Source organism: Phoenix dactylifera, chromosome 1 (genome assembly GCF_009389715.1).
Source record: "Phoenix dactylifera cultivar Barhee BC4 chromosome 1, palm_55x_up_171113_PBpolish2nd_filt_p, whole genome shotgun sequence".
Lineage (NCBI taxonomy): Eukaryota > Viridiplantae > Streptophyta > Magnoliopsida > Arecales > Arecaceae > Phoenix > Phoenix dactylifera.
This window is the reverse complement of record NC_052392.1, coordinates 17357304-17374454: the sequence shown is the minus strand read 5'-3', so window position 1 is coordinate 17374454 and position 17151 is coordinate 17357304. Positions and strand designations below refer to the sequence as shown.

At 36.2% G+C, this 17151-nt stretch overlaps 1 protein-coding gene across 2 annotated transcripts; it reads right to left on the bottom strand.

Moving 5' to 3' along the window:
* Positions 1-2518: 2518 nt before the first annotated feature.
* Positions 2519-16043, bottom strand: LOC103701442 (protein STRUBBELIG-RECEPTOR FAMILY 5-like). 2 transcript variants are annotated; one of them, XR_003384560.2, is made up of 17 exons: positions 15672-16043; positions 13829-13961; positions 13286-13357; positions 13138-13203; positions 12801-12872; positions 12642-12713; positions 11261-11332; positions 11112-11177; positions 10319-10384; positions 9954-10216; positions 9188-9456; positions 5865-6139; positions 4632-4752; positions 4408-4544; positions 3462-3618; positions 3141-3293; positions 2823-2913 (listed from the first exon to the last, which is right to left on the bottom strand). XR_003384560.2 is itself a non-coding variant. In XM_008783486.4 (16 exons), the coding sequence occupies exons 1-16, from the start codon at positions 15751-15753 to the stop codon at positions 2776-2778; spliced, it is 2061 nt and encodes a 686-aa protein (XP_008781708.1). In that variant the 5' UTR covers positions 15754-16041; the 3' UTR covers positions 2519-2775. The 2 variants fall into 2 exon arrangements, 1 of the variants encoding a protein (XP_008781708.1); XM_008783486.4 differs by lacking the exon at positions 3141-3293 and having other exon boundaries at positions 2519-2913; positions 15672-16041.
* Positions 16044-17151: the final 1108 nt, after the last annotated feature.

The window sequence follows — 17151 nt, the reverse complement described above, 5'->3', positions numbered from 1 at the left end:
ACTGCAACAATAGACAAGCGCGTCCGCACACAAGAGCGAGATGGAGGGAGAGGAGTCATTGTCAATAGGATATAGACCCTAAGCAGAGTAGAAAAAAAAAAATCTCTAAAATTAGACATGAATTATACTTATATCTAATAATTTGAAAAACTTATGCTTATCTATCTGAGTTTTAATTTTATTCAACATTTTAATCTATAACTTAATAGGATATTTTTTCAAACTGTTAATTTTAAATAAGAACTAAATGCTACGCCGGAAAAATTTTAAAAATGACCAAAATAATTTAAAGTGATACAACATCCATCTAAAAATATAAAAAACCATATGTATTTTTCTTCTCACTTAAGAGTAATTTAAAATTTTTACATGAGAATGTTGTTATTTTAGCTAAGTATAAGTGTAGGTTTTTTCTATGCGTACATGATGGCTTATCTAACCTTAATGTGAAAGCCATGCACTTGTGTCACATAGGAATGTGACACTTGTGTACATGATGGCAATTCCGGCCTTGCTTTTTCTTTGTCTTCATTTAGGAACTACCTTCCTGTTTCCCTGCAATATTTTTGTTCTATCTTCTACGGTACTGGGGTCTTCTCTCTTTTAAGTTTCGGCCATGTTGAACAATGGAGTCACCAGTCTGACCAAATAGTACCAAGACAAATCAAGTAACGCGGTTTGATCGAAGTCATACTTGAAACAGGTACAACACCTCCCCTCACCTCCCCTCCTCTCCTCTCTCTCTCTCTCTCTCTCTCTCTCTCTCACCCATCCTTCTCCTCCCATGCATTTGAGTTTTGTACTTACGTAACCATTTCAGCCATGTCGACCACACCAACTTCATGGAAATGGAACGGTAGGCCCCTCCCACCCCACGGCAGCCAGCAAAATTCAAAAAGACGCGGACCTTCATGGCTGTTCCCAGCTGCAGAGGTGGATGGAACGTTGGAAACTGACACTGGTGGGCCACGGCCTAGGGCTCAAAATTCAAACTAGACACCTGGATGTGGAACTCTCAGCAACCTCATCAGAAGCCCAATAGACATTCCAAACCAGTTGGGATCCAGTGGGAAGAAAATTAGTCCGACTCGTAGGCATACTCCTTTTGGGTGCCAGCCTCCTATACGTGTGTATAAATCCCTCTGAGATAGCTCTGGGGGTAATGCTGGTGATGGAATGGAAGCAACTGCAATGAAAGCCGGGTGGGTTGAATCAAGTACCAAATTGATGATGAACCCTTGAATGGCCTGGCTCGTTGTAAATCACAACTTTATATCCCTCCATATTTTTAGTTCGTGATCGAAATCGAAATTGGAATCAGAATAGAATTTGAATACGAGAAAAAAAAAAAAAAGTACGAATCAAGTTTTGGAGGAAATAAGGCATGTCTTTTTTTTTCTTGAAACCGAAATGAGAATAGAACTTGCTCCAGTCAAAATAGCTGATATAGAAATCATTTATTCTCATTCCTATTTCAGAGTCCAACATTCTCCATCCAAGCATACCTTCAAATGTAGCACAACTATAGTCCGGCATTTTTTAGGTTATGCACTTAAATGTAGTTTATGAATTGGTCAAGCCATATCTTGTGTGTCCAAAAAGAAGGATTGTCCAATTTGTGTAAGCCAGGTAGGACCCAGTTATGAGTCAAAGAACAAAGTAGTAGTTTTAAAAATTGGCACTAGTTTCTCCACTCGACCTGTTGTTAGGAAACCAAAATATTCCATGTTGACCCATTTGCACCGTACCTATTACCACTAACAACATAGTGGATGCCAGCAATACTTGAGAATGTCCTTTTATTATTTTGAGTTTCCATGATCCCTGCATCCCATGGAAACTTGGATTAGTAAATTAAACCGGACAAAAACCACTTCCGTTCCACGTGCATCACCATCTTTTTTCTACCAAACATTGTTCTTTCTTGCTAGAAGTTTATGTTTTTCCCTTATTTTTCCAATTTGGCACTGAGAATATCTCTATATCACTGATTTAGACCGCTTGTGCAAGGCTTTTCTTCCACTTTTCCCACAGCATGTTCAGATTATATTTCATCCATTTGGTCCATTCCACCTCACGCTTTGCAAATCCTTCATCCCAAAGCATGTATCGTTTTTCCCCAACGATGTTATTTGAACAAGTCCTTGATACCTTAGTTTTTTTAATAAAAAAAAGGTCTTTGAACAGTTCATTTCATACAATGACTGTAAATAAAGCTGTTGTAGTGTTTTGATACCATTTGGGATGGTTTTGGCCAAAGAAAGTAACGGTTGTTATCATGTATGCTGCATCCTATATAACAGTGTTCACAGACAAGCTCTTTATTTTTGAACAGGAAAAAGATAAGATCTTTATTTGATGAGATAAACTAAATTTCAAAGTAGATAGCGACCAGGATGTGCTCTCTGAATGCCCCCACCATGTTTGGTAATTGATAGCCTTGATCAGATGACAGATTCTTCAAATTGTGACAGGGAAACCTGCAGTTTGAGTTAGTGATTCTTGATACACTCAATAATTGGAAAATCGGATAAGCTGCATTTGATAATTTGATGTCTTCCATCGAATTTGACAATGCGATCACAAGGAGTGGACTTCTTAAAAGCCCACTCAAGAGTACAACTTGGTATGACAATTGACGGGGTCCCTGAATTATCTGCAACAATATTGGCTGGAGTGGCCTTGGATAATATCAGTTCTGCGCAGTCCCGAGGAAAGAAGAGAAAAACAGAATTGTTCCTTAAAGTCATGGGAAATGTAAGTAGATCGATTTCCTCAATGGTAGGAGCTTTCAGAGTCATCACTTCGGCAAGAGGTGCTCAGGCGTGAACGCTTGTCGATGCCTGTCCGATGAACACATTGATCCAGTGATTGCACAACTTCAGACATGGAGGGGCGGAACTCAGGCTCGGGCTAGAACAAAATAATGAAAAAGGATTGACACACATTTAGTAAAATAATTCAGTGCCAGGTACCACATTCTAGTTAATTGAAACAATATGAATACAAACAGTGATATGCAAGTGTAACGGATTTCAGGTTAAAACTATCATAAGTATTAATCCGTACAGAAATATTGTAAAGATGGTTTCCAAAACTTGCATACTTTCATGACCTGAACATGAGCACACTGGTCATACCCTTCTATTTATAAAGAGGGCGTCCAAGGTTTGAGTCTTGAGTGTTATGCCTCAAGGTCGCCCCAAATATGGGTGGGAATTCACCCTAGTGAAATCCTGGGTTTGATTCTCGGACCAGCCCAAGTACTTCTAGCAGCCGGACTCTCTCCTAGCCTAGAAAAATATCATAATAATGAAATAGTCCACCTTTTCTACCAAAGTCAAGTTTTATTTTGTTGATTGGACCCCAACCACCTCTCCCCTCCCAAACCGAAAAAAAAAGAAGAAAAAAACTTAATTGGTTCAAGCACTCTACATGACAAGGTTTAGGAAGCACTTTACCTGGATACATAGAGCAATAACATCAGCAAACCGAGATAATGATTTTGGGGGGTAGAGCCCACGGAGGGCAGGGTCTACCATTTGTGTCAGTACATTGATGTCATGGAGTTGCGGTGCTGCCCAACGAACTAAGGTTCGTTCCATAATTGGCTTAGAACTGAAAAACACAGAAAGTAGTCATGTAAGTGAGGCCCAGCTGAAAGTCAAACCTCTGTGTTGCTATTTGTACCATATATCTGTGGGTGGTTGGAGGAGTGCACATGTGTGCGCATGCTGGTTTATAAATATGAAAGGTGTCACAAGAAGTTCTTTAGATGGCAGTTAAATGACCTGTCTACAATCATAACCAAGCCAAGTCGGGATATTGGGTCATCCAGCTGGTGCAATATATGAAGCCAAAAAGGTAAAATATATGCTATTATTGCACCAGTTAAATAGCCAAAAACCATCTGGTGCACACACCATACATCCTATGTGTATCATTGCCCAATCAATACACAAGTACGTGTACTAAGATTTCAAGAAAGGATTTGCAATTGTCAACTCGTAGTTGTGCATCAATCTCAAAGGCATCCTTAAAATTTGGCTTAAAATTCTAGGATCTTCTGGGGATGCAAGGAGATCTCCAATAGACGTATGATGAAACATGTATCCTACAAGGTATCATAGCATCAGCTAAAAGCAGATATCACTTTCATTTGGAGTGCTTATAAAGATATATCATATTGATACTTTGAGATCTGCAACTATTCTTTCCAGCAAGTTGGAAATCACATAGCAGACTTGAAAAGTAAAGGGCCTAATTTCAGCCGGAACCAACAGCTGGGTATTTTTGGTATATATGGTATCAACTCCCTTTCACCTGCAAGTTGCACTGCTATGGTACAGTTGTTGACTAGAAGATGATTGAGATTGTAAAGTACAATGTACTGATTTCTTTCATTACCTGTCAAAAGGCTTGCAACCTGTCAATAGCTCTAGCATAACCACCCCGAAGCTGTAGACATCGCTCTTCATTGTGCAGGCAGATGGTTTTGTGCATTCAGGAGCATTGTATCCAGGCCCCAAGTTCTCGCTTGTATCCTGATACAGTAGGATGTAAAGTCAATGTTATAGTTTGAGAATAAGATGAATGACCTCACAATGTGGTAAACCAATGATTTTTGACACCTCATAAAAGACAGCCAGGCCACAGTCAGACAGGTGGGGATTGAGCTCAGAATCAAGCAAGATGTTGGCAGACTTCATATTTTTATGAATAACAGATGGGGAACAGATGCCATGAAGGTACCTGGACAAAGACAATCCTCATGTTATTTCAGTGGAAAATGGCAGATATGGAACTCAAATTAACTGGCGAATGAAAGATTCTCGCTGATAGCACATGTAAATAAGAAACTATAGGGAGTTAACTAAAATCAAAAATTTAGCATGTGTGTTCACAATGACCAAAAAAAAGGCATAAATCCAACAACACAGAATGCAAAAACCATACAGATGAACAAAACACACAACATGGTGGCCATTTCATTAACTTTGAATTCTCAAAGAAGAGGACGAGAGTAGGAAGCTCTGCTAACATCCTTGAAGAAAAGATCTGTATATATACTTTTTTGCACAATTGTATCTAAGAATTAAGCTTGGCTTTGATAGGAAGGTTTATACTTTTGGCGAGTTTTAGGATGCTTGTGAAAACAAATTTGAGATTTTTGATAATTTTGTAGAAACTCTTAACAAGTCCAGCCATTCGCTGAAAAACCTAAATTGTTAATTTCACATTGACAAGAGGGAAAATTCCAAAGATACTCTATCAATAATCACATATAGTTAGTCGAACTTTTAATTATTTTTGCTCTCAACCTTACCATATTATTTCTGGTCTATTTTTTAGCCCACTCAGTATTCATTGGCATGCATGTAATAATAATAATTAGAAATGATAAGAATATCATTTTACTAATATAAAAGAATGCACAAAAAATCATGTTGGTTAAGATAACAGCAAAGAGCCATGATGATAAATAGAATAAGCAAATATGAAAACTATTCATATATTTCCAAAGCTGTCAAAATATTCTTAGTCATGCCATCTGAGTTGTGTTCCTATATTATCATGACATAAGGGAAAAGGTTTTGCTCTACAATTACAGCACGATTTCAGAATTTTTTTCCAAAGTTTGTCAAAATCGTCCATGCATAAATCCATGTGCTCTTTTTTACTAATCTCTTTTAAATGTCTAGACATTTTCTAAATACCTCACCAATATAACCATGAAACCTAACTTGACTATAGAGATATCTGTGATCAAATTCATGATGAAAAAATAAAGTAGCATTAAAGCACATGCTCACAATGATTGTCATATATTGTCCATGAACAGCATGTCCAAAATATCAACTTACTCTAGAGCACGAGCTGTCCCAAGAGCAATCCTAACTCGAGTATCCCAGGTTAATGGTTTGCTGTATTCATCTGACAGATGTAAAAAATCATGAAGAGATCCATTCATTTGGAACTCATAGATTAAGAGATGGTAGCGAGGCTCCAAGCAATAACCCAAAAGTTCAGTAATGTTTGGATGGCGCAGCTTGGAAATGCCAGAAACTAATTCCATGAAGTCATAAGAAGAAGTGCCTCCAGAGAGATTTATTAAATCTATCTTCTTCACAGCCAAAACCTGAGAAAGTATAATATATGATGAATATATACAGTTATATACAACAGCTAACATTCATTAAATATAAGATGTTCACCAAAGTGTGAGCTTGCAGATATTTTTTTAAGTTACAAGCAGTTTAAGTTCCTGGTATCTTATAATACTTCATGTTCTAGTAGGCTTTAATAGCAAAGCATCAATAAACCACAATCTCAAATGACCAGCCTTATACTAGTTGCTTAAAGCTTAATAATGACAAATATGCTAAAAACTTCATATTAAATATGTGTGCTCTATGGAATGGGGTTATTCAAATAAAAAATGGAGAACATTGGAGGTTTTAGGAAACTATAAACAGTATGAACTTAAAAAGGGACAAAACAATTAAGTAAAGAAATATAGGTTACAGGCTTGCCAACACAATAATGTCATGCATTTAAATAATGGCAGTCCAAATTGCTGACAAGTAGTTCTTTTTTTTAATTCAACAAAATTATGTCTCATGGTACCGATGGTATGCCATGTTCCTTGTTCATGCCTCAATTTGCTCAAATCTATTAAAATAAAAACATATTCACCTGTTTTTTTCATTAAAAAGGTGATGCTAGTTTCCAGCATAGGTGGAAAAATTTTACAGGTACCATTATGTATGTTTCCAATCATTAGAAACCCTAAGTAAAATATGAAATTAGCCAAAGAACAAATGATGCAGGAATGCTCAAAGTCCAGAAATTTCATCAATGGATAGCCACCACCAATTGTCGAATGCTCTTTAAGAGTGTTTTAAAAGGTTTAGCAGTCATCTAAGTAAGGTTTAAAGTATTAGTGCTGATGGGTGTCCATGAGTCCTGCTGGAACATGCCTCACCATGCCAAAATTTGAAAAAAAAAAAAGGTTTAATTTTATTTTTTCAAAAGAACAGATGGAGGCAGTGCCAACTTCAGCTGGATTCTGGTAACAGCCCAGCGCACTTCGTGCTTGCTAGCACTAGAAACCTTGCATTTCAAGTTGTGTTAAATGAGGTTGTCCAGCATTAATCAGAGTTTGAGGTATCTGCTTTAGTTTTTGAGTTCATATGGTGACATCCATTTGGATTAATGTGGATTATACCAAAATAAAGGTGGTTCACTGGCTCGGCTAGGTTATTTTATTTATTTAAGGATACAATAGATTTGTTTAGAGTAGGCGCGGATCATCAATTTAATATACACTACCACCGAACATCAGTATATCAAGGATCATAATTGACTGGTGGATATTTGCACGAGTGGCATTTGCATGGAGATATCCTTCGATATTTTTCTGAAGAATACTTGTTTGAAGCTTCTATTATTTAATATAATCACCTAATAGCAGTCACATAGTGGCTGTTGTATTCTCTTGTTTGGGTGTACCTCCAAGATATCTCCATCTCAGTCAAACTATTTTAATATTCTCCATTATTGGCTGTTGGGACTGCTGCTGGCAAAACCTGACCTTTACCTGCTGACTCGCATGAACTCAACAAAATGAATGGGTTCCGGTTGGCCATTATTAATTGTGGGTCGGAAAAGGCCAGCCTGAAACCAATCTGTTCTAGAAAGGGGAAGGTTTGGGTTGGGAGTTTTTGGCCCTGAACCTGCTTCAACCCAACCAGAATCTGACCCATTGCCACCCACACTTGACCTAGACCTTCCAAACCACACGAACCCACCAGAAACAAAAAGGTTCAGGTTGGCCATTTCTAGATTTCGGTCAGCAATTGGTCAACCTGAAACTAACCCATTTATAAATGAGTAGGTACGGATCAGGAGTTTTTTTGACCCAAACCCGACCAGGCCCAAGCCATTGCCAACCTTTGTTGGGACCAATATATCTCTTTGAGGTTTGCTACATTTTTTACACCACGATAATGAACAGATGTCTCTGTTGTTGCCAAGGCAGCAATGTCTCTTCTTATGAACAATACATTTAAAAAAATAATAAATCAGTAAGAAAAATAATGATAAACAATCACAGGAGTAAGGAGAAGGAAAAGCACATGGATATGGAAATGCTGCTACCAGCCTCAAGCAGAACCATTGATAGTAAAACAAAAACAAGAAGGATGGAGTGAGCAACGAAACATTGTTCCTAACCGCCATAAACATCACATATTACTATCAACCAAATTCGCCTATAAAAAATGATCAACGCACATGGCGAGAATGAGCATTAAAGAATCTACAACATGCATGATGAATGACAAAGCAATCTACTAAAACTTTATATGTTTTTACCGCCCATGGCATAAATACTCAGCAAGTGCTTGGAAAGATCAAAGTGGTTTAATTTTATAGAAAAAGTTCGATCATCTATATGTTGCAATACATATAAGAGTGCCTCATTCAATTTACACAGACAAGCAGACAGATGAAATCATAAAACTAGGAACTGGTAACTAAACTCCTTTGGCATTTTATAGAAACGAACTGAATAAGTACTATAATCGAACCTTAATCCATAAATTAACTTTGGGTCAGAGATCAATATTAAAACTTGTTGTACATGACACTAGTAGAAGGAAGAAAATGAAAATTTCATTTGTATGCCATCCCAGGACTCTAGAAACAGCATCTCCCAGATATTTCTATCATGTAATCGCATAGCAATAATTCAAAACAGAGTTACAAACCTCTATTCTAACAAAAGTTCCATCAACTCCCTATCATTAACTTGATCCTTTCTAGCTAATATAGACTTTAACCCTATTGTTGCTCATATACCTTCATGACTACCATAATTTTTTAATAATATCTACATTTTTGTGCTAGATTTTCCTTCTATAATCTTGCAGCATATCCAGATTTTCGGGCATGCAAGAAAACTTTTCCTTGTCAAAAAAGGTCGGTAGGCCATGTATGCCATGGGTCCATCAAGCCATAAGTCCCACATAATTTGTGGGAACTTACATAGAGTTTTCTCACTCACTCATCCCTCTCATGAAAGGGTTGGGGTAGTATCTTTCGCGTCAAAGAAGGATCCACCTTCCTTTGCATGAATCCACCATTGGACCACTCACTGCACAATCATATCCAGAAGAAACCATACCTTTCCATCAGCATATTTTGCTTTGTAAACACTCCCAATGGTTCCCTGTCCAAGAAGCCGGCTTGCACTAAAGCTTCCAGTAGCTGCTTGCAGATCTACTATTGAATAAGCCGTGATACTGACAGGATTTGTGCTTTGTTTGGGATTTAACTTAACCGCAAACTCATTATCACTAAATAATTTGTATGGCTCAGGTGGGGGTCTAAGGTCCATGGAAGGAGGTGTCTCCAATGCCTTTATGTCAATTGAAGAAGAATATCCTTTAAGCCCTGTTAAAAGATCACATAATTGGTCAGTACCAAAAATAGTCAAAGATTACATGAACAAATAATATTGGTCAAACTTATTAGGTAAATATTACGCAATTAATTTGTTGCAAGTGAGAACAAGAAGACATTAAATAAAAAACTTTAGAATGGGATAGTTCCTTATTAACATGATCATACATTGATGTTGAACAACATGAATGCTAATTCAATCCAATCAATCTTCCTGCCAACAGGAACAGTACAAGGCCATTAGCAAGTAGATACAAGGTTTCCCTTCAGAAGATAAAACCTATCAACTGCCAAACAATGAAACAGATAATTGTGCTTGATAAGACTTATTCAAAATAGACTATTAAAAAGGTGCACCTGACAAAAAATTTATGCATCATTTATGTGTTTCTATACCTAAAAGATAGACACATACGAGAGCAGCTATTTAATAGATTTATATGTTGAAACTAAAAAATATTACTGTATAAAAGTTTAAGAGGGGCCACCTAATTCACGAGAAACCAGAGGTGTTGATGATATGTTCTGGCTGGATTGGTCATCAATGTAATGGGACGATGACAAAGATCTTCGCTTAATCAGAGCCAATAAAATCAGAGAAATGACCAACACAGCAATCACTGTTCCAGCAATGACTGCTCCATTGACAACTGACCGCACACCCTTCTTTCCACCAGTATGAGAATTAGTATTTGAAGCCTTATCCATGCCTGGAGGTGCTGCTCCAGATGACCAAGAATTGCCGCCGATCCTTTTGAAAGAAATCAGCAACACAAAATGTAATAACCACTGAAAATTCACTTCAATCAAAAGAGAACTGGAAATAGCTCACTAATAATAATAGCATACTCACTGAAGGGTATCTATATTTTTCAATTTATTGGGAATCCAGCCATTGAACTGGTTGTTTTCAACATTCCTGGCAGCACAAAAAAGCAATAGTTGTTAGAGGTTGCACAGATAATTAACAACTCCTGCCGAAATTAGACAGCTAAGAACTGTTTCAATCTTTTAAGGTGTTCAAAGAATTAAACTTAACAGTAAATGGATAAAATAAAATTTCTCTGAAAAATATACTAGCTTTTATAGGTTACCAAAATCTTTAGCTGATTTAAGTTATGAATAGCATGTATCCTTTCAAAAATTATTCAAGGATGTGCTCCTACATTCTGCTAAATCATGATAACATTTTCACTTTTCATGACTTAGAAGTAAGCAAATGATTATTTTCTAAAAGTAAGAAAATAATTATTTCTGAATTTGAAGAAAATTACTTGCATTTTTTACTTTAAGGAGGATTCTTTTTTCTTCAACTTTCATCATTTTCCTACCCTCAACCTATAGTTTCCATTAAAATTCCACCAAGAAATGTGGTAAATCAAACTTAATGGCCAAATTTCATAAATTTTTAAATAAAAGAAAAGCACGGTAACATGAATCCCCCAATTTAGCTTGAATATCTGCAATTCTGGCTGTCCTTTTTTGTAATTAATGGAAGCATAGATATACCATTCTAGAAATAGCTACTTCCTTCAGAGTTATCTGTAAGACTAGTCATGGTTTTTAGAACTAGGTTGCTCAAATTATTGCATGCAAAGCTAAGAGGACATTTTATAATTCATGAGCTACTCATATGGTACACTTACAGATCCTCAAGAGGAAGATTAGCAAGACCTTTAATTGAACCACTGAACTGATTGTTCTGTAAGTGCCTGTAGAAAGAAATACAACCACTATTAGGTCAAAAGAACACAAGAAAAATGGTAGAAATGAGGATAACTTTTCAGTTCCTTACAGAGTTTTGAGACTTTTTAGGGATCCCAAACTGGGAGGTAGATTACCAGAGAGCTGGTTGAAGGAGAGATACCTGATATCATGACCTGAGCTTATCAATAAAAGAACATAATACTTGCACAATGATCTTGCATTACGAATTATTCTCACACGAAGACATCATTAATAGGCAAGAATTACAAGCACACAATTTAAGCACATGCACATGTCTGAATTGCTAAAACAGCATGCTACCAGAAAGGGACTAGCCTCAGCTATATGAATGCATATGCAAATTGTGAATGCTTGTATTGGTTGTTAGAAAGTCGGTCATTGTCAAATTGAAAATCTATGTTAAAGCAGATATTGGAAAAATAAAATGGACCAATATTTTTGAACTGATTATTAAGTGCATCTGCAGGATAGATGCAGAATTGAGATTGCATCATGACATTGAGCAATAAAACAGTAATGTGATCCATAGATGGATTTGAAAATTCAGACATCTTCAGTCAGTTATACACAATAATTTTTGAGTAGTACATTTCACCATCCTCATCTTCTGTCATTCTTACAGAATGCAGTGAGTGTATGATGCATCTCTCTCTCTCTCTCTCTGTGTGTGTGTGTGTGTGTGTGTCTGTGTGTGTGTGTCTCCCCCCCTTCCTTTTATCCCTCTCTCCTTGTGTATGTGTGCACACACATAACAGAACAATTGATGAAAACAAGGTATTCAAATGCTATAGTTATCTGGTATATTAAGGGGCAAACGGACAATTCTTCTTCCTGTCAATCAATTGCTAATGTTCTAACTAGAATATTTGTGGAATCATTTATCCCATCCCAACATACATACAACAATAGTTCAATCAGAGGGGCTTCCTGTAAAATCCCTATAAAATATCTTTGCCCACCAAATATATAGCATTATGTTATTCTCAGATCTCAGTATTAGAATGCCCCAATAACAAATGATGCACAACCCTACCAAAAATACTCAAGAGATTCAATACAATTTGGTAAGAATCTTTCTTCTTCTGATCTTGATCATCATGGAATGTTTTTAGTGATAAACATGCATTTTTTATTTACAATTTTAATTCATTCAGAAGAACGTTTAGCTAGTCCATATAAGGCTAGAATTAATTTTAAAAATATTTGCAAAATACACAATGTTGCATGAGTTGTCCATAAAAGTTGTCCAAGTATACTAAAGGCATAACTTTTTGGTGCAATGAAATCAGCAAGATAGAGAAAATATCGAGTCTGAGAAATTCTCAATGTTTAGGAAAATATGCAACTAGTTTCAGAATCATAATTGCAACAAATAACAAAATCCGGCCTGCTTGTACAGAAGAATTAAACACAATTATGATATGATAATCAAGCAACAGCTAACTTACATCTCTGAGAGTCTATCAAGCTTTCCAAAGATATCATTCAACTGCCCATTCAGCTGATTTCTGTGAAGATTTCTGCATTACAACATGACCTGCTTCGTGATTAAAGAGCAACCGCACAACAAGAAGCATGCAAAATACAACACAGAGAATTGTTCTCACAGATATTTAAGATCGGTCATTTGAGAAATCGAATAAGGAATTCCACCAGTAAATGCGTTCTCAGCAAGATTTCTGCATACAAAATCCATAGTTTGTAAAGATGGAACTCTACAAAAGCATCCAAATCTCATTATTTCATGAAGAATGTAACCTATAGATTTTTGAAGAGTTAGTTAATAAGGCTGCAACTGCATCGATATGCTAAGCTGATTTGTTCTAGAAAAAGTAAGATATGCATGCCCCTACAGTGTTCTATAGTAATGTATATGTACAAAAAGAGATTGCAAACTATAGCATTAGATTTGATAAATAAATGAAACTTGGAGAAATGACTTACAGGTGTTCTACTTTGGGAGGAAGTTGATATGGGATATCACCTTTAAGGTTGTTCTTGCTCATATCACTGTACCACGGCAAAGGATAAATTTGCATTAGATTCCAACACCAATGTGGTAAATATATGAATTCTCAAAGATATTTCTTACAAGTAAGTTACTGATGTCAAGCTCGACAGTTGATAACCCAACGAGCCAGTCAAACCAAGGCCTGACAGGGAGCTGCTCGATAGGAAAGAAGAAAACATACAATTTAGCATAATCCGTGTCAAGATCATGATAAAAGATATTCAGCAGTATAATGCCCAGGAAATTATGTTACATGAGACGGAAACTGTCCTATTTGAAACCTAGAAAGCAAACCATGTGGATTAATATAGGTTATACAGTAAAATCAGTCTCTTTTTTTTGTGATAGTATCATGAAAATATCTTCTTTACTTCTTTTCTCGAATCCTATTATATGAATTTTCTAGTCATGCTTTCTCTATTAGTCACAGAGTCCATTAAGTGTTACCAACAATCATTTCCTTCCTTGGAAATAAACAGTTATCAATATTCAACACTTAAAACTGTCAATATGAGGGGAAGGAAACAAAAACTATCTTTTACACTTTCAAGAAAATGACGTAAATAACTAAAGTTTCCCAACTATGGTACCCAGTGATGAATCAGATAACACAAAGATCAATACATTTCTGTCACAGATGAGCCTGAGCACTTGACTCCTTTCCAGTCATCACCACAGGGGTCACCACCAGTTGAACTCCAACCAGTCAACTGTGGGGGGGCATTTAAGCTTTTAAATAGAACATTAACCGCTGAAACTGCAAAAGAAAAATAGGAAATAATTAGCCATAAATCAAGCCTTTTCCCAACTATTTTCTGTATAGATCCTCATTCGCCGGGTATTCCAAGAATAGGAAATGAATATAAAATATAAAAGAAATGCTTTAGAATCTTCAAAAGAATTAGGACGTGGGCAGAATAAATACAAAAAACAAAACAAGATATGTATTGAAGCAGAGTTGTTAGACACCAAGGATTAATATCAAAATCTCTTCTCTGCCCTCTCTATTGCAAAAATGACCAACTACTTTATACGTAGATAATGAGTACATGTCTTTATCTTGATGTTTCTACTCATACCATTACACATGCTAATCTTAAATATTCTGCTTCCTTCGTGTATGCTATTCTATGTGCATGAACTTCCACAACATTCCATGAGGAAATTGAACTGATCTATTAAGTTTCTTTTAAAAAAATAAAAAATAAAAACTTTAAGAAGACTATAAATGGGTCCATATCTTTTCTCAGTTTAAGCTACAACTAGCACATTCTTGATATGATTGGTAAATGCAGCTTTTGGTATACGGGATAATATTAAGTGTCAAAAAATCTAATTTTGTCAGGATTCAGCAATGGCATCCTATGAAAGCACATAAAGCAATAAGTATCTGAGGGTAGTTATATCTTGCATGCAAGAATTGATGGCAATCAGTATGACCCATGATTCGTGTTCAGATCAATGGAACAGAAGATCGTGCATGTCATGGAAAATAGTGATATACTATTACTTTGAAGATATTTGTAGTTAAGATTCATGCTAGATAAAAAAGTGGAAACAAGGCCATATTGGATCACTAGTTGTGCAATCAACTGTTATAGGAAGAACAGCTTCAGAGAAAGACTATTATTGCCCCAAACCCAAGGTTCGCTAGTTTGATATGCATCTAATAATCCAATCCACTCAATTGATGCATCAATCAAAATGTTAACATGGTGGTTATCCCGAAAATGTGATGGTTAAACTTGGTAATGTTTCTTTTAAGGGAATTATCTAAATATAAAATGATATTTTAAAGGGGGAAAACACTCGGTAATTCTCTTTTATTGTGTGGTCACGGAATAAAGATACTGAACAGTATGTTTACTTCTTTCCACAGTAAAGTCGATGGATAGATTTTGTGTCTTCATTTTACTAAAGAAGCCCGGTAATTCATATACCAGTTTAACTCAGTAATTACGCCTACTTCTCTTTACTAGAAAGTTGCATCTTGATCTTTGACTTCGTAGGACTATGAAAGAGACACCAATATGTGAAATATTGGATTGTTTAGCTCTTGAATTGCATGCAGCATCAACAATCTCTTATTAGCATAATAACAGTAGCAGGAGGAGGAGCAATTCGAAAATAAAGCACGATTAACCACCTTGTTGCACTTTGCAGTGGTACCTTATTAACATGGCAATTGAAATGAGGTATCAATACATAAGTCTAGAAACAGGAATTTTACTGCATATACAATCTTTTTTTTTAAAAAAAAAAAAAGTTTCGTTTTAAGAAAAATTTCCTTGCAAAGCAATTACATTTTTGCGATTTCCAAGAAGAAAGTATGATCGCAGCATCTAAAACTCAAAAATTTCCAGCTTGCTACTCCAATCATGCAAGAAACATGTTAAAAGAGATGCAACCACTAGACCTCTAAAAGAGGCGTCTCATCAAATTGGATGCAGCAATAAATCACACTTACCATCACCTTGGTCGGTCTCGGCGAAGGCCGGGTAGGCTAGGCGCAGAGCCAGGGCGAGAAGCAGTGCAAGATAGCGAGCCATCTCTGGAGTAGAGTAGAGACGGTAGGGTTTGGAGATTCATGCCATAAAAATGGGGGGGGAGCAGGAGGAGGGAGGAGGAGGGCGGAGGTTGGGGTAAAGCGGGAGCCCCAGCGAGGATAGCAAGATCGGTTATTTTTCCCGGACCGATTCGTTTCCAAGAATAGGAGGGAGTTGGGGGAGGAGGCAGGGGGCGCCAGCGACATTGGAGGGAGAGCGGAGCACCGAGAGCGTTGGCGAGCCTCTGGTTTTCTTTGTTGTTTCGTTCGTTGCCGCAGCGAGAAGAGTAGAAAACCCATGTGGTTTTGGTTCGGTTAGGCGGTTCCGAGAACCCCATTCGAGGGCTTGGCCCTGAGTGCTTGTCTCACATCAGATCCTTGTTCTGAATTTTTCAGCACATACATCTTCAAAAATATTTAAAATTTTATATATTTTTACAAATTCATTGTTTATATATACATATTTTTATAAAATATTTTTTTCATATCCATCTTAATTTAATTTGTATTCAATCAAAGTATGCAGGTAAATATCCAAAAGTATGTATGCCCATGTAAATTTAGTATTTGCATGTATAATTTTGTAAATTATTTTTTCATGTCTATATATATTAAAAGCATCTTAGTCTTTTTAACTCCGAACATTCTATTTTTTTATGGCATTAGATGGCATATTTACCTTAGGTACATATATAAAAAAATAATTTATAACAGTTATATATGTAAATAGTAATTTTATGAATATATATCTGCAAGTTTTAGGTATACATATAAAAGAACAAATCTTATAAATAATGTGGCTATGATATTAGACATACTGTTATAATAATTCTCCAATGAGCAAGTTCTGGAGCTTTTTTTTTTCCATTCTAACTTATGGTAAATTAAATGGTGATTCTAACTTATATTATATTATTTGGAGTAAGGCCCAATCTAGGCTTTGACCAAATCGTGCACACACAAATATGGATAGAGGGTGATTCTCTTCTTGTTATTAATTGGATTGATGGACTTTCAATGCTAATTCTTTGCTCAATTCTCACTTGCAAGATATATATCATATCGCGATAGTTTAAAATCATTGCATATTGCTCATACTCATAGAGAAGGCAATCTACAGCTGATTGGTTGACCAATAAAGATAAAGCTGTCGCTCCCTGTGAAGAGTTTAAGCTTGGTACAGTATTTCAATATTTGGATCATAATTTTTTCTTTTCTTCTTTGAGACTATGTACCCCACTACCCATGAAAAAAAAAAAAATTATGTATCAAGTTGCAGACCTTGACACCTGTCAAGCAAAACTTTTATTGACACTACTTTTCTTTTTTTTCCCTTCCTTGCATCTTTTGACATGCTCATTACAGGGAAGATGTTTAGATCCTGGTTATTTATTTTTTTTTC